At 42.8% G+C, this 23,860-nt stretch overlaps 1 protein-coding gene across 6 annotated transcripts in view; it reads right to left on the bottom strand.

The window, feature by feature from the left end:
- The window catches only part of LOC106611932 (receptor expression-enhancing protein 2), a 35,376-nt gene extending 15,144 nt beyond the window's left edge, over window positions 1-20,232 (bottom strand). For all 6 annotated transcript variants that reach the window (XR_006771053.1, XR_006771054.1, XR_006771052.1 and 3 more), the window contains exons 1-5: window positions 20,023-20,232; window positions 17,504-17,576; window positions 12,699-12,775; window positions 9,001-9,121; window positions 5,606-5,719 (exon numbers count right to left, since the gene is read on the bottom strand). Coding sequence is in view for 1 of the 6 variants with exons in the window: in XM_045724034.1 (XP_045579990.1) it covers window positions 5,606-5,719; window positions 9,001-9,121; window positions 12,699-12,775; window positions 17,504-17,576; window positions 20,023-20,054 (417 nt within the window). In the remaining 5 variants the exon portion in view is untranslated. The remainder of the gene's footprint in view (window positions 1-5,605; window positions 5,720-9,000; window positions 9,122-12,698; window positions 12,776-17,503; window positions 17,577-20,022) is intronic.
- Between the last annotated feature and the right edge of the window lie 3,628 nt (window positions 20,233-23,860).

The raw sequence follows: 23,860 nt of genomic DNA, 5'->3' as shown, positions 1-23,860 counted from the left end.
ATGTTACTACGGAATACTTAAGTATATTTACAAGCATTTCATAAGTGTCAAAGGCTTTTGATGACAATTACATAAAGTTGATGCAAAGAGTCAATATTTGCAGTGTTGACCCTTTTTTTTCCCAAGACCTCTGCAAACCGCCCTGGCATGCTGTCAATTAGCTTCTGGGTCACATCCTGACTGATGGTAGCCCATTCTTGCATAATCAAAGCTTGGAGTTTGTCAGAATTTGTGGGTTTTTGTTTGTCCACCTGCCTCGAGGGTTGACCACAAGTTCTCAATGGGATTAAGGGAGATTCCTGGCCATGGATCCAAAATATCGATGTTTTGTTCCCCGAGCCACTTAGTTATCACTTATGCCTTATGGCAAGGTGCTCCATCATGCTGGAAAAGGCATTGTTCGTCACCAAACTGTTCCTGGATGGTTGGGAGAAGTTGCTCTCGGAGGATGTACCATTCTTTACTCATGGAAGTGTTCTTAGGCAAATTGTGAGTGAGCCCACTCCCTTGGCTGAGAAGCAACCCCACACATGAATGGTCTCAGGATGCTTTACTGTTGGCATGACACAGGACTGATGGTAGCGCTCACCTTGTCTTCTCCGGACAAGCTTTTTTCCGGATGCCCCAAACAATCGGAAGGGGATTCATCAGACAAAATGACTTTACCCCAGTCCTCAGCAGTCCAATCCCTGTACCTTTGCAGAATATCAGCCTGTCCCTGATGTTTTTCCTGGAGAGAAGTGGCTTCTTTGCTGCCCTTCTTGACATTAGGCCATCCTCCAAAAGTCTTTGCCTCACTGTGCTTGCAGATGCACTCACACCTGCCTGCTGCCATTCCTGAGCAAGCTCTTTACTGGTGGTGCCCCGATCCCGCAGCTGAATCAACTTTAGGAGACGGTCCTGGCACTTGCTGGACTTTCTTGGGCGTCCTGGAGCCTTCTTCACAACAATTGAACCGCTCTCCTTGAAGTTCTTGATGATCCGATAAATGGTTGATTTAGGTGCAATCTTACTGGCAGCAATATCCTTGCCTGTGAAGCCCTTTTTGTGCAAAGCAAGCCGGCACGTGTTTCCTTCCAGGTAACCTTGGATGACAGAGGAAGAACAATGATTCCAAGCACCACCCTCCTTTTGAAGCTTCCAGTCTGTTATTCAAACTCAAATCAGCATGACAGAGTCATCTCCAGCCTTGTCCTCGTCAACACTCACACCTGTGTTCACAAGAGAATCACTTACATGATGTCAGCTGGTCCTTTTGTGGCAGGGCTGAAAAGTCAGTGGAAATGTTTTTGGGGATTCAGTTAATTTGCATGGCAAAGAGGAACTTTGCAATTAATTGCAATTCATCTGATCACTCTTCATAACATTCTGGAGTATATGCAAATTGCCATCATACAAACTGAGGCAGCAGACTTTGTGAAAATTAATATTTGTGCCATTCTCAAAACTTTTGGCCACGACTGTACACACAAGATGCTTGAGCGTTTCCTCAGCCAACAGCAGCCAGTCTGTGCGACTCTGGCTGGAGAAAGAGGAATATGGCATCTGATGCCCAAGGATGCCGACAAAGTGTCATGGAGCAACTGTGCCAGCAAGTGCCATGCACTTGCCTCAGAGACACAAGTGACACTGTCAGCCATCAAACCTGTCCTGGACCACATCACCCGTGATGTTCTGGTGGAAATGGATATGGATCCATCCCTGACCAAGGAGATGAAAAGGGTAATGAGAGAAGACCTTAACAACAGATGCAAAGAGAGTCATGCACATGGCTTGTTTCATTGACTCCCGCTTCAAAAGGAGCTTTTTAGATGAGGCTGCAAAAGTTGACACTGACAGCTGTGTCCAGGAGGCCTTGAAGCTGGCAGCTGCACCACCAACATCCCCACAGCGGCATCGGAGGGGAAAGGCCTGGCTGGGTTGCTGAGAAAGATTACCTCAACAAGGCAGCAGAGAGGTAAAGAGGGTCAGATTCCAACCACCCCAGAAGACAGAGTGAAAGAAGAGATCAAAGTATACCTGTCTCTGCCACCCATTACAGCAGATGAGGATCCACTGGTGTGGTGGAGGGACCCCACCCATTCCAGCAGAAGACGATCCACTGGTGTGGTGGAGGGACCCCACCCATTCCAGCAGAAGACGATCGATCCACTGGTGTGGTGGAGGGGCCATGCATCAGAGCTGCCTCACCTTGACAGGGTTGCCAGGAAGCTTTTGTGGATCCCAGCAACCAGTGTGCCATCAGTGTGCCAGCGGGCACATCGTCTCCTAGCAGATCACTACTTAAACCGGGCAAAGTAAATATGCGGACATTTTTACATTTCAATCTCAAGTGAACAACGATGAATACATACAGGATGTTAGGCCTGCAGCACTGGATTTCTTTATGAAGGAGAGAACGGACATACAAGTGCTGTTCATTTGATTTGTTTACAGATTTTATATTATTTTAATGTCAACACCTGCACATTGGATGTGTTTACATATGGTTGTATTGTTCTTACATGCACATTGCTTTACTTGTGTTGCTTTTATATGCACATTTGATTTGCTTACTTAAGGTTGTGTTCATTTAAACCTGCACTAGGGAAACGTTTACCTCTCATGGTCACATGGTGCCATCTTTAATGTTAACGTTATTATTTTAATGTTTATGCACACAAAAAGTGCATAGTGCTGCTCATTTTATTTGTTTGTTGGTTTTCAATATAAAACTTGGTGAAATGATTTCAGTGTGTCAGTACTTTCTGAACATTTCCAGCACATGTTAACAATACTGCGATAATACTTATAACCGTGATCATTTTGGTCACTATAAACTTGGTATGAAATTTTCATACCGTTTCATCTCTAACAGAAGGCTAAGTCTACCTACATATTTATTGAAAAATGTTACGGCAAATAGGGATAGGAAAGTAATTTGGCATGTCGCCCGGCTGTGCGCTGCCAGTCATGTTCAAACAGGTTAAGCTATCATCTGTAAAAAATCTAAATATATAAAAACTATTGTCTGTCACATCATGATGTCATTGCCATCGATGATGTCTGTCAAACACAATTGACTTCCGATTACATCGTAATATCGCCCAACCCTACAAGACACCAGAGTTATTTCTTGGCAAGAGCTCTCAAACTATACAATAGACACTACCATTAACAACATTGATATACAGACTTATTGGTATTAGAGGTTGACCGATTAATTGGAATGGCCGATTTCAAGTTTTCATAACAATCGGTTATCGGTATTTTTGGACACCTTTTTTACACCTTTATTTAACTAGGGAAGTCAGTTAAGAACACATTCTTATTTTCAATGACAGCCTAGGAACGGTGGGTTAACTGCCTTGTTCAGGGGCAGAACGACAGATTTTTACTTTGTCAGCTTGGGGATTCAATCTTGCAACCTTACGGTTAACTAGTCCAACGCTCTAACCACCTGCTTTACATTGCACTCCACGAGGAGCCTGCCTGTTACGCGAATGCAGTAAGAAGCCAAGGTAAGTTGGTAGCTAGCATTAAACTTACCTTATAAAAAACATGATGATATTACTAGTTTATCTAGCCTGTCCTGCGTTGCATATAATCGATGCGGTGCGCATTCGCGAAAAAGGACTGTCGTTGCTCCAACGTGTACCTAACCATAAACATCAATGTCTTTCTTAAAATCAATATAAAGTATATATTTTTAAACCTGCATATTTAGTTAATATTGCCTGCTAACATGAATTTCTTTTAACTAGGGAAATTGTGTCACTTCATTTGCGTTCTGTGGAACAGAGTCAGGGTATATGCAGCAGTTTGGGCCGCCTGGCTCGTTGCGAACTGTGTGAAGACTATTTCTTCCTAACAAAGACAGCCAAATTCGCCAAACGGGGGATGATTTAACAAAAGCGCATTTGCGAAAAAAGCACAATCGTTGCACGACTACCTAACCATGAACATCAATGCCTTTCTTAAAATCAATACACAGAAGTATATATTTTTAATCCTGCATATTTAGCTAAAAGAAACCCAGGTCAGCAGGCAATATTAACCAGGTGAAATTGTGTCACTTCTCTTCCGTTCATTGCATGCAGAGTCAGGGAATATGCAACAGTTTGGGCCGCCTGGCTCGTTGCTTACTAATTTGCCAGAATTTTACGTAATTATGACATAACATTGAAGGTTGTGCAATGTAACAGGAATATTTAGACTTATGGATGCCACCCGTTAGATAAAATACGGAGTTTCTTTTTCTCGAGATGATAGTTTCCGAATTCGACCATATTAATGACCTAAGGCTCGAATTTCTGTGTGTTTATTATATTATTATTAAGTCTATGATTTGATAGAGCAGTCTGACTGAGCGGTGGTAGGCACCAGCAGGCTCGTAAGCCTTCATTCAAACTTCACCTTCGTGCGTTTTGCCAGCAGCCCTTCACAATTCTTCAAGCATTGCGCTGTTTATGACTTCAAGCCTATCAACTCCCGAGATTAGGCTGGTGTAACCGATGTGAAATGGCTAGCTAGTTAGCGGGGTGCACGCTAATAGCGTTTCAAACGTCACTCGCTCAGAGACTTGGAGTAGTTGTTCCCCTTGCTCTGCATGGGTAACGCTGCTTCGAGGGTGGCTGTTGTAGATGTGTTCCTGGTTCGAGCCCAGGTAGGAGCGAGGAGAGGGACGGAAGCTATACTGTTACACTGGCAATACTAAAGTGCCTATAAGAACATCCAATAGTCAAAGGTATATGAAATATAAATCGTATAGAGAGAAATAGTCCTATAATTCCTATAATAATATAAAACTTCTTACCTGGGAATATTGAAGATTCATGTTAAAAGGAACCACCAGCTTTCATATGTTCTGAGCAAGGAACTTAAACATTAGCTTTGTTACATGGCACACATTACACTTTTACTGTCTTCTCCAACACTTTGTTTTTGCATTATTTAAACCAAATTGAACATGTTTCATTATTTATTTGAGGCTAAAATGATTTTATTCATGTATTATATAAGTTAAAATAAGTGTTCATTCAGTATTGTTGTAATTGTCATTATTACAAATACATGTTGTATTATTTCAATATATTTAAAGAATTAAATTACAAAAAATAAAATATTAAAAAATATATACAAAAATCGGCCGATTAATTGGTAGCGGCTTATTTTGGCCCTCCAATAATTGGTATCGGCGTTGAAAAATCATAATCGGTCGACCTCTAATTGGTATGACTAGGGCTGTTACGGTGACCATATTACAGCCACACTGGCAGTCAGGAGTCATGACCGCAGTCACATTCCACATTAAGTTTAGGCAAGGTAACTAAGCTTCTCAAAAACTGTCCTCTGATGCAGTTGATAGTCATAAATAGCTTAAACTTGCTAACAGCCTGGTACTCAGCATTCTATTGGCCGGTACTCTACACCCCTAATCACACTGACATCAATGCAAATGCATCTGAACATCACACAGCATGGTACATGCCCATGGGACGCAATATAGCTTCACACTACCACAAGGAAACACCATATGCAGACAGACACCCACATTACCCTGCAGAGCATACACATCTCAAACATGACGACACGCACACACACCTCTGGCCAGGGCCTTGCTTACCTTGCTAGCTGCGGTGACGGCGGCAGTAGCAGCCAAGTTCAGACCTCTCTTCCCAAACCTCATCATAGTCTCATAACTACGGTCTTTAGCCTGGGTGATGTACTCATCGATCTCCTGCAGGACAGAAGAGGGTGGAGACAGAGAAACATACTGTATGAGTCAATGCATCTAAAGTTGAATTTGCAGGCTGACAGAGAGCTGGATCTTATTGTGACCTCTAACCTTCTCCTTGTTGGACAGGGTTAGATGTTACTTTCCGATTATATTGTGCATCCCTAAAGGTATATCGGAATCAGATGATATTAACTAAAAATGCCAGCATCAGCCTGACATCTAGTTTAACGACCATGTGCAAAACCGATGTCAAAGGTGACGTGCATACCTATATGTAGTTAGATGTCGTAATGACGCCATGAAAAATAAAGCGCTACACAGCATTCCTAACCTAGCCCACAATGTCTGCTGTGTGGATCTATTTTGAAGTGTCAAATGAAGATAACAAAAAGGCCAAATACAACATTAGTGCTGCTATTACTTCCCCGAGGGGGAGAAAGTGAAATCTTTCAATACCACAAACCTAATTACTCATTTGAAAGTGCATCACCCCCAGACGTTCAGCGACTACTTAAAACAAAAGCAGAAAAACTATGAGCACACTTCCAACAACTAAACAAGTTTATGTCGAGTAGTCATTTGAAAGAGTAGGACTCAAAAGCGAAATCATTAACGCCAAGATAATGGCATTCATTGCCCTCGACAATCAACCGTTCTCTGTCGTGGATGATGTTGGCTTTCGCCGACTGGTGGAGCACCTCGAGCCCCACTACACACTACCAAGTAGGCGCTATTTTTCAGATGTTGCCTTACCAGAGTTACACAGTATTATTGAAACTCACAACCATGAGCTCAGGGATGCAAACTGGCAAGGGCCCAAAAAGTTACATTTTTTGTGGTTGCAAAAATCCCTCCTAGGGGGAAATGCAGGTTAACTAATTAAACAAAATAATATCTAAATGGTCAGACTCTGTGTGTAAAATAAAAAGTGGTTCATGTGAACTTAACTCACAGCTAAACAAATGTAAAGAAAGCAATCCAATGTTATTTGTTGCCTAGACTTTACTGCAAATGAGACTCAAGCCCTGAGAAGAAGAAAAAAAAATTACACTAATATTGCAGTTAGCTATGACAGCCTTTATAATAGAATGCGTGTGACCACACACACACACACACACACACACACACACACACACACACATCTAAATATTGCACTTGGGGAAAAAACATGTCAAGTAGAAATAGAATTAAACAAACAGGCATTCTATTTTTGCTCTATTATAGTGGCCACTATAGTAGACGTCGATCAAGTGCACAGGCTACATGTGTGCAAAAATAACATACACTGAGTAAAAAATTAAATAATCCCCCCTCACTCACACACGTGTTACTGTCAAGTTCAACACAACAAAAGCAATATCTTTGGGCTACACTGCATTGTACACTTGATGCTTGTGGACATCTGTTCTACAATGTGCCAGCAGAGCATGCTACCCTTTGTTGTCATAATTGATCTCTTTCAGGCAGACAGTACACCTTGCATTACCCTTTTAATCCACTGTATTGAAGTGAGAAAGAGGGAAAGTGTGTGGTGTTCCTTTCACCTAGTAGTGGCATCCAGCTTAAGCCAGGCCCAGCTCTAGCTACACTTGTTTAACAAGCAACGTCTCATTTTCACCTAATTCTCGCATTCTGAAAACGAACCACAGGAGAAAAAAAATTGTCCACAGATAGTAGTTAGTTCGTTAGCTAGTTAACATGCCACACAGATTGCCAGGGTCCAGTAAGCAACTAACACGTTATAACTTGAGGAACGGCAAGGAGTCGTATAACGTTACCAGTTAATATTATAGCGTATTGGTTAGGTTATAACGTTAGCTGTCTGACTATTAGCCAGCAAATTTTCACACTTTGATCAGAAAAGTTGGCTAATGTTGCTGAACATTTCTCTGGCTAACAAACGGATCATTCGATCCAGCTAGCAAGACACTTAACGCTAACAATACTTGTTCCACCACACTTTCTCCCTCACCTCAAACTTTCCAAATGCCAGTTCTTTTGGTTACAGCTCATGAAGTACGCTTCATCACCTTCTCAACCTCGTCTCCGTGGTCAGGCTTCTCACCTACCTCTTAGTTATCGTTCAGGGGACGTGCTGCTGTAAGTTAACAGGTAAACTGCCGTTCAACTCGCCCCTGTCTTTCCAGAGCGCTCGCTGATGCTGTAACTAGCCAATTTCTTCTCTTCAGTCGCGTGCTGCATTCTGTTGTTATGTGAACGATTGGCTGAGCCTTGGATACAGCCAGTATTGCTCCAAACGCACATCACTCGTTTGCACACAGCCAGTAGTGATCCAAATCCCCCACCCAAACTTTTCTTATCGGATCTACACAAATCTCGTAGGTCATCTTTTATCGTTTCAAAACGGTGAATTTTGCCAAAAGGTGACTGGTTTGCATCCCTGATGAGCTATTAGCTTCACGACTGACATTTGGACCAGTGATATCAGCCCTATGAGCATGCGGAGTCTGACAGCACGGTGGCTTGTCGAGGATTTCGTACTGAGGAAAGCTGTATGGCAAGCTCATGAATGTGCTGGTTGTCATACCACTGCTACAATGTCAATGGCATTTGAGAACATGTTTGAAACATGAACACACTAGCTAGCTCCATTCGAACAACTGACTCGAGAAATACGCTCTTCAACTGTGTCTGCAGCAGACGTGATACCCTCGGTCATGGCATTGAATCTCCTGCGCAACAAAACTGCCGACATAGACGTGGTGTTAAAACTTGCAAAAGTACGAGGATGTGAACAAGGGATTCGGTGGCATTCTCTCTGAGCCTCTCTACTGTGTCGCCACCATGCTTGATGCTCAGTACAAGGACCGCTACTTCGATGCAGACATGAAACAGGGTTTACGTGAAATGTTACAGTCACAGCTGAACAAGATGGAAACGGACACAATGACAGTGCGCACTGAGGAAGAGAGGCCACAGACAGACAGAGCTGAAACTTCACTGCTTGACATGTATGATGAAATCCTGGTTGAGAATGAAACAACTGAACAACGAAACAGCACAACAAGTAAGTGAAATAAATAGGTTTTGATTATGTTTTACTGGTAATGGGGGACATACGTAAAAGCCAACAAAATAACATTTTGGTCAGTGTGTATTTCAACTATTTAACTGTACTACAATGCTTAAAACGCTGCTAATTTTTTTTTGAATCTATCGGTATCGGGTTTTTTGGCAAGGAAAATATCGGTATTGGCCAAAAATGTAATATCGGTGCATCCCTAGTTACCTTCTCCTTATTGGACAGGGTTAGACGTTACCTTCTCCTTATTGGACAGGGTGGGGTGGACAAACTTGCGGTAGAGCACACTGGAGCCCTTAGTGTACGGAGACAGGAGCCAGATCACAAAGGCTATCTTCAGCTCAAAGTAGAAAGGAAACCTGCATGAACAACCACACCAAAAGGAGAGTTAATAGACAGGAAAAAAGAATGGATGTGGGCTACAATTTTACTGAAACAATATAATTATTTTATCTTTCAGGCATTAAAGGGTTTACCAAGTGTTTGCTCTGATATCCTGGTGCTTTTCTGAAGGCAATACACCATGACAAATGTAGACAATCAAATCGAAGTTGATTTAAATATAGTGAGCACAACATGTTAAATACTTTTAAACAGCTTTTCAACCAAAATAGGTCATTTCAATGTACAGTACCAGTCAGAAGTTGACACACCTACTCATTCAAGGGTTTCTCTTTATTTGTACTCTTTTCTACATTGTAGAATAATAGTGAAGACATGAAATAAAACTAATGAAATAACACATGGAATCATGTAGTAACCAAAAAAAAGTATTAAACATATCAAAAAATGAGATTCTTCAAAGTAGCCACCCTTTGCCTTGATGACAGCTTTGCACATGCTTGGCATTCTCTCAACCAGCTTCATGAGTTCGTCACCTGGAATGCATCTCAATTAACATGTGTGCCTTGTTAAAAGTACATTTGTGGAATTTCTTTCCTTAATATGTGAGAGCCAATCAGTTGTGTTGTGACAAGGTAGGGGTGGTATACGATAGATTGCCCTATTAGGTAAAAGACCAAGTCCATATTATGGCAAGGACAGCTCAAATAAGCAAAGAGAAATGGCAGTCCATCATTACTTTAAGACATGAAGGTCAGTCAATCTGGAAAATTTCCAGAACTTTGAAAGTTTCTTCAAGTACAGTAGCAAAAACCATCAAGCGGTATGATGAAACTGGCTCTCATGAGGACCGCCTCAGGAAAGGAAGATCCATAGTTACCTCTGCTGCAGAGGATAAGTTCATGAGAGTTGCACACCTCAGAAATTGCAGCCCAAATAAATGTTTCTCAGAGTTCAAGTAACAGACACATCAACATCAACTGTTCAGAGAAGACTGCGTGAATCAGGCCTTCAGGGTGGAATTGCTGCAAAGAAACCACCACTAAAGGACACCAATATGAAGAAGAAGAGACTTGCTTGGGCCAAGAAACCCAAGCAATTGACATTCAACTGGTGGAAATCGGTCCTTTGGTCTGATGAGTCCAAATGTGAGATTTTTGGTTCCAACTGCCATGTGAGATGCAGAGTAGCTGAACGGATGATCTCCGCATGTGTAGTTCCCACCGTGAAGCATGGAGAAGGAGCTGTGATGGTGTTTAGCTGGTGACACTGTCAGTGATTTATTTATAATTCAAGGCACACTTAACCAGCATGGCCATCCCATCTAGTTTGCGCTTAGTGGGATAATCATTTGTTTTTCAACAGGACAATGACCCAAAACATACCTCCAGGCTGTGTAAGGGCTATATGACCAAGGAGAGTGATGGAGTGATGCATCAGATGATCTGGCCTCCACAATCACCCTACCTCAACCAAAGTGAGATGGTTTCGGATGAGTTGGAGTGTAGAGTGAAGGAAAAGCAGCCAACAAATGCTCAGGATATGTGGGAACTCAAGACTGTTGGAAAAGCATTCCTCATGAAGCTGGTTGAGAGAATGCAAAGAGTGTGCAACGCTGTCATCAATGCAAAGGGTGGCTACTTTGAAGAATCTCAAATATAAAATCTATTTTGATTTGTTTAACACATTTTGGTTACTACATGATTCCATGTGTTATTTCATAGTTTATGTCTTCACTATTATTCTACAATGTAGACAATACCATTTTTTTTTAAAACCTTGAATGAGTAGGTGTGTCCAAACTTTTGACTGGTACTGTAAACATACACTACATGGCCAAAGGTTCGTCGAACAGGTCCTCCCGAGTGGCGCAAGGCACTGCATTGCTAGCTGTGCCACTAGAGATCCTGGTTCGAATCCAGGCTCTGTCACAGCCGGCCGCGACCGGGAAATCCATGGGGCGGCGCACAACTGGCCAAGCGTCCTCCGGGTTAGGGGGAGGGTTTGGCCGGCAGGAATGTTCTTGTCCCATCGCGCACAAGCAACTCCTGTGGCGGGCCGGGCGTAATGCACGCTGACACGGTCGCCAGGTGTATCGTGTTTCCCCCGACACATTGGTGCGGCTGGCTTCCGGGTTAAGCGAGCAGTGTGTCAAGAAGCAGTGCGGCTTGGCTGGGTTGTGTTGTGTTTCAGGGGACGCACAGCTCTCGACCTTTGCCTCTCTTCCGAATCCGTACGGGAGTTGCAGCAATAGGACAAGATTCTAACTACCATTTGGATACCATGAAATTGGGGAGAATAAGGGTTATATCAAATATATATTTTATTAGGTTCGTCGAACATCTCAATCTAAAATCGTGGGCATTAATATGGAGTTGGTCCCCCTTTTGCTGCTATAACAGCCTCCACTCTTCTGGGAATGCTTTCTACTAGATGTTGGAACATTGCTGCGAGGACTTGCTTCCATTCAGCCACAAGAGCATTGGTGAGGTTGGCCACTGATGTTGGGCAATTAGGCCTGGCTCGCAGTCGGCGTTCCAATTCATCCCAATGGTGTTTGATGGGGTTGAGGTCAGGGTTCTGTGCAGGCCAGTCAAGTTCTTCCACACCGCTCTCGACAAACCATTTCTGTATGGACATCGCTTTGTGCACGGGGCCATCGTCATGCTGAAACAGGAAAGGGCCTTCCCAAAACGGTTCCCACGAAGTTGGAAGCACAGAATCATCTAGAATGTCATTGTATGCTGTAGCATTAAGATTTCCCTTCACTGGAACTAAGGGGCCTAGCCCAAACCATGAAAAACAGCTCCAGATCATTTCTCCTCCTCCACCAACCTTTACAGTTGGCACTTTACATGCGGGCAGGTAGCATTCTCCTGGCATCCGCCAAACCCAGATTCATCCATCGGACTGCCAGATGGTGAAACGTGATTCATCACGCCAGAGAATGCGTTTCCACTGCTCCAGAGTCCAGTGGTGGCGAGTTTTACACCACTCCAGCCGACACTTGGCATTGCGCATGGTGATCTTAGGCTTGTGTGTGGCTGCTCGGCCATGGAAACCCATTTCATGAAGTTCCCGACGAACAGATATTGGGCTGATGTTGCTTCCAGAGGCAGTTTGGAAATCAGTAGCGAGTGTTATAATTTTTTTACACGCTATGTGCTTCAGCACTCGGCAGTCCCGTTCTGTGAGCTTGTGTGGCCTACCACTTCGCGGCTGAGCCGGTGTTGCTCCTAGACGTTTCCATTTCACAATAACAGCACTTACAGTTGACCGGGGCAGCTTCAGCAGCTCTAGCAGGGCCGAAATTTAACAAACTGACTTATAAGGTGGCATCTGATGACGGTGCCACGTTGAAAGTCCCTGAGCTCTTCAGTACTGCCAATGTTTGTCTATGGAGATTTCATGGCTGTGTGCTCGATTTTATACACCTGTCAGCAACTGGTGTGGCTGAAATAGCCGAAACCACTCATTTGAAGGGCTGTCCACTTTTGGCCATGTAGTGTATATTGTTTTTCATATGGATGGTCCTAGGGGCTATTGTTCTAAATGGCTGTAGGGCAGTGGTCAGAGATGACCCACGTGACTCACCAGGACATGAACAAGTCTGTGAGGGTCTCCACCGTCGTGAATAACGCAAACACTATCCAGTACATCATCCATTTCACCTGGACACACACACACGATATAGATGGGAGTGAGCATCACATATAGACCAAAGCATAGCCTACAGTAAGCAGTCACTGCCAAACAAAGGACGGAGAGTGTATCAACAACTACTGCAATATAAATAGTGAGATGATGTGGATGAATCCTAAAATGTCACACTGACAGAGTGAAAACATCTCATCTAAATATATCGGCATATGAAAAATATAAAGCACTAAACCCAACCAGGGAATGCATTGAATAGGCCTAGAGGATGAGTCACATTTTAATGTCATACAGCGCATTCGGAAAGTATTCAGACCTTTTCCACATTTTGTTACGTTACAGCCTTAACCCAAAATGGATTAAATGGTTTATTTTTCATCATTCTACACACAATTCCCCATAATGACAAAGCAAAAACAGATTTTTAAAATACATTTACATAAATACTCTGACCCTTTACTCAGTACTTTGTTGAAGCACCTTTGGCAGCGATTACAGCCTCGAGTCTTCTTGGGTATGGCGCTACAAGTTTGGCACACCTGTATTTGGGGAGTTTCTCCCATTCTTCTCTACAGATCCTCTCAAGCTCTGTCAGGTTGGATGGGGAGCGTTGCTGCACAGCTATTTTCAGGTCTCTCCAGAGATGTTAGATCGGGTTCAAGTCCAAGCTCTGGCTGGGCCACTGAAGGACATTCAGAGACTTGTCCCAAAGCCACTCCTGCATTGTCTTTGCTGTGTGCTTAGGATTGTTGTCCTGTTGGAAGGTGAACCATCACCCCAGTCTGAGGTACTGAGCACCCTGGACCAAGTTTTCATCAAGGATCTCTCTGTACTTTGCTCCGTTCATCTTTCCATCGATCCTGACTAGGGTTGCACATTTTGGGGAATATTCAGAGGTGGAAACTTTCCGTGGGAATATATGAAAATTAATACCATTTAAATGTTTGCATTGGATATATTTACCATATCATATGGACACAGAAACATAAACCTTTCCCTTATCATAAGTAGATTAAATCCTTCCAATAGAAATGTAAAAAACATTTAGTTACGAATTTAACTTTAATTAAATGAGTTGACTCATCACATGGGATGATTTCACTGAACAACAAATGGGAATATTGAATGATCCCCAATGATCCATAGCATCTCCCAAAACCGTTTTCAACATAGATCTGTAAAATGATAGTCTCGAAACTAAAGCTTTGGTTGTCTTCCTCTCAGGCGTCCATGTCTTCTCCCTGGACCTCCTCAATGTCCACCTCTTGAACATCAGACTCTGAAGCCTCATCTTAACTGTCACTTTCCAACCTTGTTGAGGATGGCTCGTTGTCAGGCTCAAAAAGCCTCAAATTTGCCCGGATGGCCACCAATTTTTTAACCCTTGCATTGGTCAGCCTGTTGCGTGATTTGGTGTGTGTGTTCCCAAACAAGGATCAGTTGCGCTCTGAGGCGGCTGATGTTGGTGGGATTTGGAGGATGATGGAGACAACAGGGGAAAGAGCCTCAGATCCACAAAGTCCCTTCCACCAGGTGGCTGATGAGATATGTTGGCACAACTGCCATATTGCATCTCCATCCCAAAGCCCTTGCTTGGAAGTGTACTTCGCCAGACTGCCAAGAACCTTGCCCTCATCCAGGCCAAGGTGGCGAGACACGGTAGTGATGACACCATAGGCCCTGTTGATCTCTGCACCAGACAGGATGCTCTTGCCAGCATACTTGGGGTCCAACAAGTACGCTGTGGTGTGTATGGGCTTCAGGCTTTTTGATGTATTTCAGAACTGCAGTTTCCTCTGCTTGGAGCAACAGTGAAGTGGGCAGGGCAGTACGGATTTCTTCTCTTACATCTGCAAGCAGATGTAACCGATGTGAAATGGCTAGTTAGTTAGCGGTGGTGCGCGCTAATAGCATTTCAATCAGTAACGTCACTAGCTCTGAGACTTGAAGTAGGGTTTCCACTTGCGTTGCAAGGGCCGCGGCTTTTGTGGCGCGATGGGTAACGATGCTTCGTGGGTGTCAGTTGTTGATGTGTGCAAGGGTCCCTGGTTCGAGCCCGGGTTGGGACGAAGAGAGGGACGGAACCTACACTGTTACACAGAGTCTGAACATCAGACAGGATGGCATTGTCTCCCTCAATCCGTGCAATGACTACTGCTATAGGTTTCAGAAGTTTCAGGCTGCTTACCACCCTCTCCCAAAACGCATCATCCAGGAGGATGACAGCACCACCCCAACAGTTGTTGCTGGGCAGTTTTAATGTGGTGCTCTTATTCTTCTCACTTTGCTTGGTGAGGTTGATTGCTGCTATAACTTGATGGCCCTTCACATACCTAACCAATTCCTTGGCTCTCTTGTAGAGTGTATCCATTGTTTTCAGTGCCATGATGTCCTTGAGGAGCAGATTCAATGCATGAGCAGCACAGCCAATGGGTGTGATGTGAGGGTAGGAGTCCTCCACCTTAGACCAAGCAGCCTTCATGTTTGCAGCATTGTCTGTCATCAGTGCAAATACCTTCTGTGGTCCAAGGTCATTGATGACTGCCTTCAGCTCATCTGCAATGTAGAGACCGGTGTGTCTGTTGTCCCTTGTGTCTGTGCTCTTGTAAAATACTGGTAGAGGGGTGGTGATGATGTAGTTAATTATTCCCTGCCCACAAACATTCGACCACCCATCAGAGATGATTGCAATACAGTCTGCTTTCTCTATGATTTGCTTGACCTTCACTTGAACTCTTTTGAACTCTGCATCCAGCAAATGAGTAGATAAAGCAAGTCTGGTTGGAGGGGTGTAAGAATAGAAACAAATGAGTAAAAAATAATAATACAATTCCATGTACAGATAAATAGTTAAGCAGTTAGATTAAACAACTCCTTTGTAAGATTTTGTATTTTTTATTTTTTAAATGAAACGTATGGAAACAGGTGAATTAACGCTCAGTTAGCAGGCTCAAGCAAGCTAAAACCGACATGGTAGCAAAAACTAACTAGCAGAAATTGTTAAGTTAGAAATGATTTAAAACACACTTTGCTGTTGGCTACGATTTACTAGTTAACAAAAAATCATGCATGTAATATAAAATATATTCACCCCACCCAGTATTGTAATCAAAACTTACCAGAAAGCACGTAGTCCTTGGCTCAGACAGTGTAGTAGTGTGGGCTCAATAGCATCTCATTAGTGTGCAAGATCTTGAGAGTTGTACATGTGATGGAAGAGCGCACTGCACTTGTGATGGAAGAATGCACTGTGCATGCAGAGGGTTGCAATTCCATAGAATTGGGAATAGTTTAACCAAAATATGCCACAAGACCTAGAATTGCCTTGTGTATCCCACAAAAACAGGTTCACTGTTTTAGAAGCTAACTTTTTTGATGAATTTAAGCAAAATTCCCCAAAGTCCCGGGCTTAACTTCCCATGACAAATTTCCGGAAAGTTTCTGACCCTTTGTAACCCTAATCCTGAGGAGTGGCTTCCGTCTGGCCACTCTACCATAAAGGCCTGATTGGTGGAGTGCTGCAGAGATGGTTGTCTTTCTGGAAGGTTCTCCCATCTCCACAGAAGAACTCTGGAGCTCTGTCAGATTGACCATCGGGTTCTTGGTCACCTCCCTGACCAAGGCCCTTCTCCCCTGATTGTACAGTTTGGCTGGGCGGCCAGCTCTAGGAAGAGTCTTGGTGGTTCCAAACTTCTTCCATTTATGAATGATGGAGGCCACTGTGTTCTTGGGGACCTTCAATGTTGCAGACATTTTTTGGTACCCTTCCCCAGATCTGTGCCTCGACACAATCCTGTCTCGGAGCTCTACAGACAATTCCTTTGAGCTCATAGCTTGGTTTCTGCTCTGACATGCACTTTCAACTGTTGGACCTTATATAGACAGGTGTGTGCCTTTCCAAATCATGTCCAATCAATTGAATTTACCACAGGTGGACTCCAATCAAGTTTTAGAAACATCTCAAGGATAATCAGTGGAAACAGGATGCACCTAAGCTCAATTTCGAGTCTCATAGCAAATGGTCTGAATACTTGTTTTTTATACATTTGCAAACATTTCTAAAAACCTGTTTTCACTTTGTCATTATGGGGTATTGTGTGTAGATTGATGAGGAAATGTTTTTATTTAATCTATTTTAGAATAAGGCTGTAATGTAACAAAATCAAATGTGTGATGTTATATAAATAGCTATTTCTACTGTTGAATCATTACAGAAAAGAGAAAAGGATAGCGAGGGAAAAATAAGAGATGGGAGGGGGAAAAAAATGTCCTCTGTATCTCTTCTCCCTCTCTCTGTCTGCATGTGCCCCAGCTCAAATATTGAGGGGGGGGGGGGTCCATAGCAGCCAGAGGGAGGAGAAGGCTCAGGAGACGAGAGAGCTTGGCGGAGCTAGGCAGAAGGCCAGAACACAGAGTTCCACTCCTCCTCCTCAACCACCCCTCCTCTTTCTCATCCCTCTGCTCCCTAACAGGAATGAGGTAAGCTGGGAGGCTCCCATTTTAAACAGATACTGTTTAAACTGCTCTCTCATCCTCAGAAACAATGGAAACTTGCTGCAGCACATTGGAGAGGGTGAAAGCCATTTTAAAACCATCATAACTTTGTCCATTGTATTATCTCAATATGAATATATGAAATAACTACAAGAGACTTAAAATATTTAGCCCATCACTGAAGATGTTGTAAAGACATACTAATACACTGCAACAATAGAGGTACAGTATTCAAATACAAAACTCACATATTCCTTCACATTCTTTGTCTTGACGGCCTTGTATGAGGAGTAGGCCGGGTAGAGGGTCCCGAAGGCCAGGCTGAAGAAAGAGGAGAGTCAGAGAGGAATGGGTCAGAGGTTAGGGGTTAATGTACAGTAAACAACATCACCCGGGCAACATGACCTCAGGGTAGTAACACTGACCAAATGTTTCCCTCTGTTTCAATATGTATCCAGTAAAATGTGGCCTAACACCTGACTCCAGTCTAAAACCCATGATCTCACAGAATCAACATAAATAGGTTGCTGTGAGGGAAAGTAGGCCATATTCTGGGCGGTTCTCAAAATATCACTCTAGGTTAGCCTAGTTAGGGCACCTGACCCGCTCTATTGCAATAACAGATGGTTACATTTAGACAAAGGGCAGTGGTTTGTTGGAACAAATAATCAGTTCAGGAAGCAGAAGATTGGAAAAGAATGGAAAACGCTTCTGCTACTGATAGATGGACCAAACACACAAGGATAACGGCAGGCCACCGCATGTGAATCTGCCTGCAACACACATGGTAATAAAATCCACAGTCACACACACATCGCACTCTGTCCTGTCAGCCCGGCTACATGGCGATTACCGCTGATGTGACAGGAAACTGAATGCTGAGGGAGGGGAGAGCTGGGAGGACCACGCCTGCAACCTTTCTGCCCATCTGCCACACAGCCATGTGAAGGCTATGGGCATTTCTACCACTCTAGGTTTATGTATTCCACCTTTCTGTCCACATTTTCTCACCTCTCGGGCTTAGTCTGTGGAAATACTTCCCGCTATGGGTTTCCCTTGTTCCATCTGTGAGTTTCTCGTGTGCACAGAGTCTGTGCATCTGTCTGGGTCTTTGTCTGTGATTTGCCCAGTCATGCTGCCAGGGCTGCTCTGCTCTCCTCTGCGCTATAGCTGTCCAGTAAGAGGACGTGTGGCAGGCCAGAGGCAAGGTTCAGACTCCCACAGCAGGCGCCCAATGTCTCTCTCCCAGACTCCTCTCTGCTCTGTCCCATATCTCAACTCCATACTCTTCAATGCACTCAAGGAAAATGTAAGAGACAGAACAAATGGCTACCAAGCACTGAGCAGGCTCAGATTCCCAACTCTTCTGTGATTAGACCTATCGACTGTAATTATACACCCAGATTAAGTGGAAATGTATAGCCATCCTGTTGTTGGGCACTTTGGCTTGTGTCCAATTCAGTTTATGCTAACATATATACCGAGTGAGAATGAGTATGACAGTGACTTTCATACTAGTACACAAAGATAAAGACAGGGTTGGCCAATCCCTGGGATAAGCATCATCTTGTTTACAGGACCATTCAATCATGTTTGTTTGGTCTCTAACACATCATTACCTGCCACGCAATGAGCCTTAAACCCTCTACACTCAAGTAACGGTTGGCGCAGATGTTATTGGTTACGTAATCCAATGCAAAATCAGCTACATCAATGACATCTATTCAGCACAACCTGTGCATTTAAAAGATAGCAGGCAGGCTCCGCTCTTTACATCTGAGATTTAGGTAACTATAAAACTATTAAAGTAGTGGCTCTCATTCTATGCCAAGATGACAATTGCTACTGATGACATGATGAAAACAAAACATTGTTTGACAAATAAACTGCCCACACAAATCCTACCACTGGAATACAACACTGACTAACAAACACAAAGAGCTGATAACAGCAAGATATATTCTGGGTTTGTAGGGTAATGACTGTGTGTGTATGACTGTATAAACAGCTGTTGACTCTAATCTAGCTGTCAGGGTACAGGTAGGCCCATCCTAGCTGGCTCATTACAACATCAAATGACATCTGTGGCTCCCTCTTGGGTCTCACCCCTTATCGACACGTTTCATAAATAACATCATGAGAATCTGGTCAAATCTTGCCGTTATCGGTCCAGGTGACACTCAATGGGAATGGAAGAGCATCAAAGATTTCTCTGGATGTCAGTGTCATGCTAGCAATACAGTTTCTGCCTTATGTTTTGATGATCATCACGCAAACATTACTAAAAATGCACTATTCACCATGCGTGATTAGCAATATTCAAGATAAAAGCATTTCGCTTTACTGACTTAGAATAACAACCACTATATGAATTGACAAATTGGCTTCAGTGGATGGCATAAGCAAGCTTGTTAGCTAGCTAATTAATTCCACCTTCACTTGGCTAGCAGCGTTATCATTTGAGCTAACTACCTAGCTAGCCAACGTTCGCACTGGTAACGGTGTTGCTCTTTGCCTACAAAACGGTCTTTGTGAAACACCAGTGGTCAACATACCCATTTCAGCACCATGGGCTTTAAACCAACAACGACAATTCAATTGCAAGCAAATTAGCTGGTTCGCTGTCATTCTGCCTATCAAGATAACTGGCCGCGCACGATCTGGGCACAAGCCATGGCAGCAGTAGTTAGTATATGCAGCTGTAGAAAGCGATGTGGTCTGGCAAGAGCGAAATACAACAAACTGACGCTGCCGAGTCCATACTCACACTACCATCCTGGAGATAATCCACGACACCATCTTGATTGTAGTGAGCTTTTCCTTATTCTCGGAAATCTAACTAGCTAGCTACCCCCCATTCCTCTGCCAACGACCGTGTTGTTGTGATGCGAGTGCCTGCTGCTGTTCTGAAGTGCTGTCTTTTACTGACAGGTAGCTAGGCTACTGTGTGGTGATGTGCAGCTCGCGAACGATTCGTTTTTTTTTGAGCGACTCTTTTTAATGACTTGAGTCATAATAATAATATAAATCTATTTTCTGAGTGAATCGTTCATTTTAGTCGTTTATTTGACCTGCTGGCCGCAATGAATTCTAGCAGGATTAATACACGCACCGATCAACTGTCTATCACGCTGCTGGCAGCATAGCAAAGAAAAATACATGTTTAAAACTGATAATTGACCCATAGTACAATAATGCATTTGTTATGGTGTAGAACCAAAACATACTCTGCTCAACAAACTCCAATTGAAGAAAGAATCGTTTGGGGTGCTGCAGTTCACGAACGATATTGTGATTATCATCAAGGCAGTCAAGCAATGCATTCTGCCAAGAGTTGTCCGGTTGCGGCCACAACTAGACCTCGTTTCAAATGTACCAAGAAAACATCTTATTTGTGTGTCTAGCAATCAACAAATGTACATTGTTTAAAGAACGCTTTTCCAAGTCTCAGTCACATGACAGCTGCAATAAACCCTTGGGTGAAACGAGAGGCTTGTGGAATCATGACTATTTCAAGTGTTCAGTTCATTGTTCGCCGGTAGGCGGTCCTGCATGCGCTGGGCATTACTGACTCAAATGAACGAAATGAGTCGAAAGATTCGTTCTTTTGACTGAACGAGTCGAAATGATCAGAGTCATTAAAAAAAGAGCCGAACTTCACATTTCTACCATTGTGATTTTGAATCCGCTGTATTCAAATCACTGGAATTCCTCTTTCTTTTAACGGGGCACGTCCACCCTGTTTTGTCTACCCCGCAGAGAAGGCAACTGGTTACTGCCACAATTAAATTGGTCCTATATCTAGGAGTTTAATTAATTAGTGTAGCTATGCAGACAAGACCAAAAGGCTCTGTACAGTGAAATGTCAGATGCACTGATGTCCCAGACAGTGCTTGAAACCGTGTGTAGGCACCAAGGATGTATATAAACCCTGGATTGCTGAAGCTTTGTATTGGCCACTGAGAAGCTTTTAAGCCATGGGTCGGCTATACACCAGTAGTAGAAGTCCTCCATAGAGCCCAACAGTGGAGGTGCCATAATACCTATAAAACCTAGCGGTCAAACAGGGAAATGGTTCCAATCGTTTTTCCACTTTTCCCCATAGGGGATTTTAGAAACACTTAAAATAAGAGCTGTGTTTCATGTAGGCTTACCCTGGTGTGATGTTTTAATAATCATGTAAATCTCTCTCTCAGACAAGGTGACTATCAATATTCAGATCTATTTACTCTCAGATTTTGAAAATGCTAATTAGCATCAAAGTAGGTATCATGCAAAACTACAAATCCCTGCAAGCTCCTGGAAACCGTCATCTCTTGCTGACACCTTTGCTAAGGTATTGTGTCAATTTAAAACTTGCACAAGGTTCACAGAATTGTCAATTTAAAGAAATGTAGCCAATTTATTCATTACTACATTTAGTTAACATTAGATAGTTAATCCAGAGCACAGGCGGCTGGTGGCACCTTAATTGGGGATGACGGGCTCATAGTAATGCCTGGAATGGAATTCAACACATCAAACAAATGGTTTCCATGTTTGATGCCATTCCATTTACTCCATTCCAGCCATTATTATGAGCCATCCTCCCCTCAGTAGCTTCCTGTGATACAGAGATTCTTACATTTATCTTGATTCAGAAGTCTCTTCCAGATCATCATGGCATGTGTAGTTCTTTATCATAGCCACATTAACGTTTTATTTTTTGGGGGGGCTAAATACAGACAAATATATTGATGAAAGTCACCTTGTCCTTGAGAGATTTACACGTTTATCAAAACGTCACACCAGGGTAAGCCTACACAAAACACAGCCCTTATTTGACATGTTTCTAAAATCCCCTATGGGAAAAACGTTTGGAACCATTTCCCTGTTTGACCGCTCGGGAATAAATTGAATTTTACAGTATTTCAATTAAATGCTTCAAGGACAAAATTACCTGTATTTAAGTATTTTTTTGTTTGTTGCTGTGGTGGAGACAGTAACATTAGTAATATCAAAAAATTATACTTTAAGGAAAATGTTTTTAAATAGTTGAATTTTAAATGTTTATGTTTAGCTCACATAATTTAAAAGTATGCATTAAGGTGTCTGTAATATGCACTGAACAAAAATATAAATGCAACATGTAAAGGGTTGGTCTCATGTTTTGTGAGCTTAATCTATGGGCTAGGTGGGATGCTAGCGTCCCACCTGCGGGACACAGCCAGTGAAATATTAGGGCGGAAAATTCCAAAACACAGCAAAATGAAGCACTAACCTTTGACGATCTTCATCAGATGACACTCCTAGGACATTATGTTACACAATACATGTATGTTTTGTTCGATAAAGTTCATATTTATATCCAAAAACAGCATTTTACATTGGCGCGTGATATTCAGAAAATGTATTACCACCCAAACGTCCGGTGAATGTGCACATCACTTTACAAAAATACTCATCATAAACGTTGACAAAATAAATAACAATTATTTTAAGAATTATAGATAGACTACTCCTTTATGCAACTGCTGTGTCAGATTTTAAAATAGCTTTACGGAGAAAGCACATTTTTCAATATTCTGAGTACATAGCTCAGCCATCACGGCGAGCTATTCAGACACCCGCCAAGTTCGGGGCAACCTAAACTCAGAATTAGTATTAGAAATATTGTATTACCTTTGCTGATCTTCGTCAGAATGCACTCCCAGGACTGCTACTTCCACAAGAAATTTTGTTTTTGTTCCAAATAATCCATATTTATGTCCAAATACCTCAGTTTTGTTCGTGCGTACAGATCACTTATCCAAAGGCATAACGCGCGAGCGCTGAACGAGAGACGAAAAGTCAAAATGTTCCATTACCGTACTTAGAAGCATGTCAAACGCTGTTTAAAATCAATCTTTATGGTATTTTTAATGTAAAATTGTGATAATATTCCAACCGGACAATAGTATATTCATTCAAGAAGAAAAAGAAGGAGGGGTGCGCTCGCGGGACCGAGCATATCCAATCCCTTTGTTGCCAGGCAGACCACTCAGTAACTGAGCTCCTATACTCTGCCCAGTGACAGGAAAATGCTCAAACCACTTTCTGAAGGCTAGACAGCCAATGGAAGCCTTAGGAAGTGCAACGTCACCCCACAGACACTGGAGCTTCGATAGAGAATCAAAAGAAGAACTACAATTCTCAGACTTTTCACTTCCTGCTTGGATTTTTCTCAGGTTTTTGCCTGCCATATGAGTTCTGTTATACTCACAGACACCATTCAAACAGTTTTAGAAACCTCAGAGTGTTTCTATCCAAATCTACTAATAATACGCATATTGTCGTTTCTGGGCCAGAGTAGTAACCTGTTTAAATTGGGTACGTTTTTCATCCGGCCGTGAAAATACTGCCCCCTAGCCCAGACAGGTTAAATAAAAAATATATTTTCTATACACACGAAATGCTTATTTCTCTAAAATGTTGTGGACAAATTTGTTTACGTCCCTTTTTGGTGAGCATTTCTCCTTTGCCAAGATAATCCATCCACCTAACAGGTGTAGCATATCAAGAAGCTGATTAAACAGCATGATCATTACACATGTGCACCTTGTGCCAGGGACAATAAAAGGCCACTT

The sequence above is a fragment of the Salmo salar genome, chromosome ssa09 (genome assembly GCF_905237065.1).
Source record: "Salmo salar chromosome ssa09, Ssal_v3.1, whole genome shotgun sequence".
NCBI classification, from domain to species: domain Eukaryota; kingdom Metazoa; phylum Chordata; class Actinopteri; order Salmoniformes; family Salmonidae; genus Salmo; species Salmo salar.
This window is presented reverse-complemented; position numbering and strand designations above follow the sequence as displayed.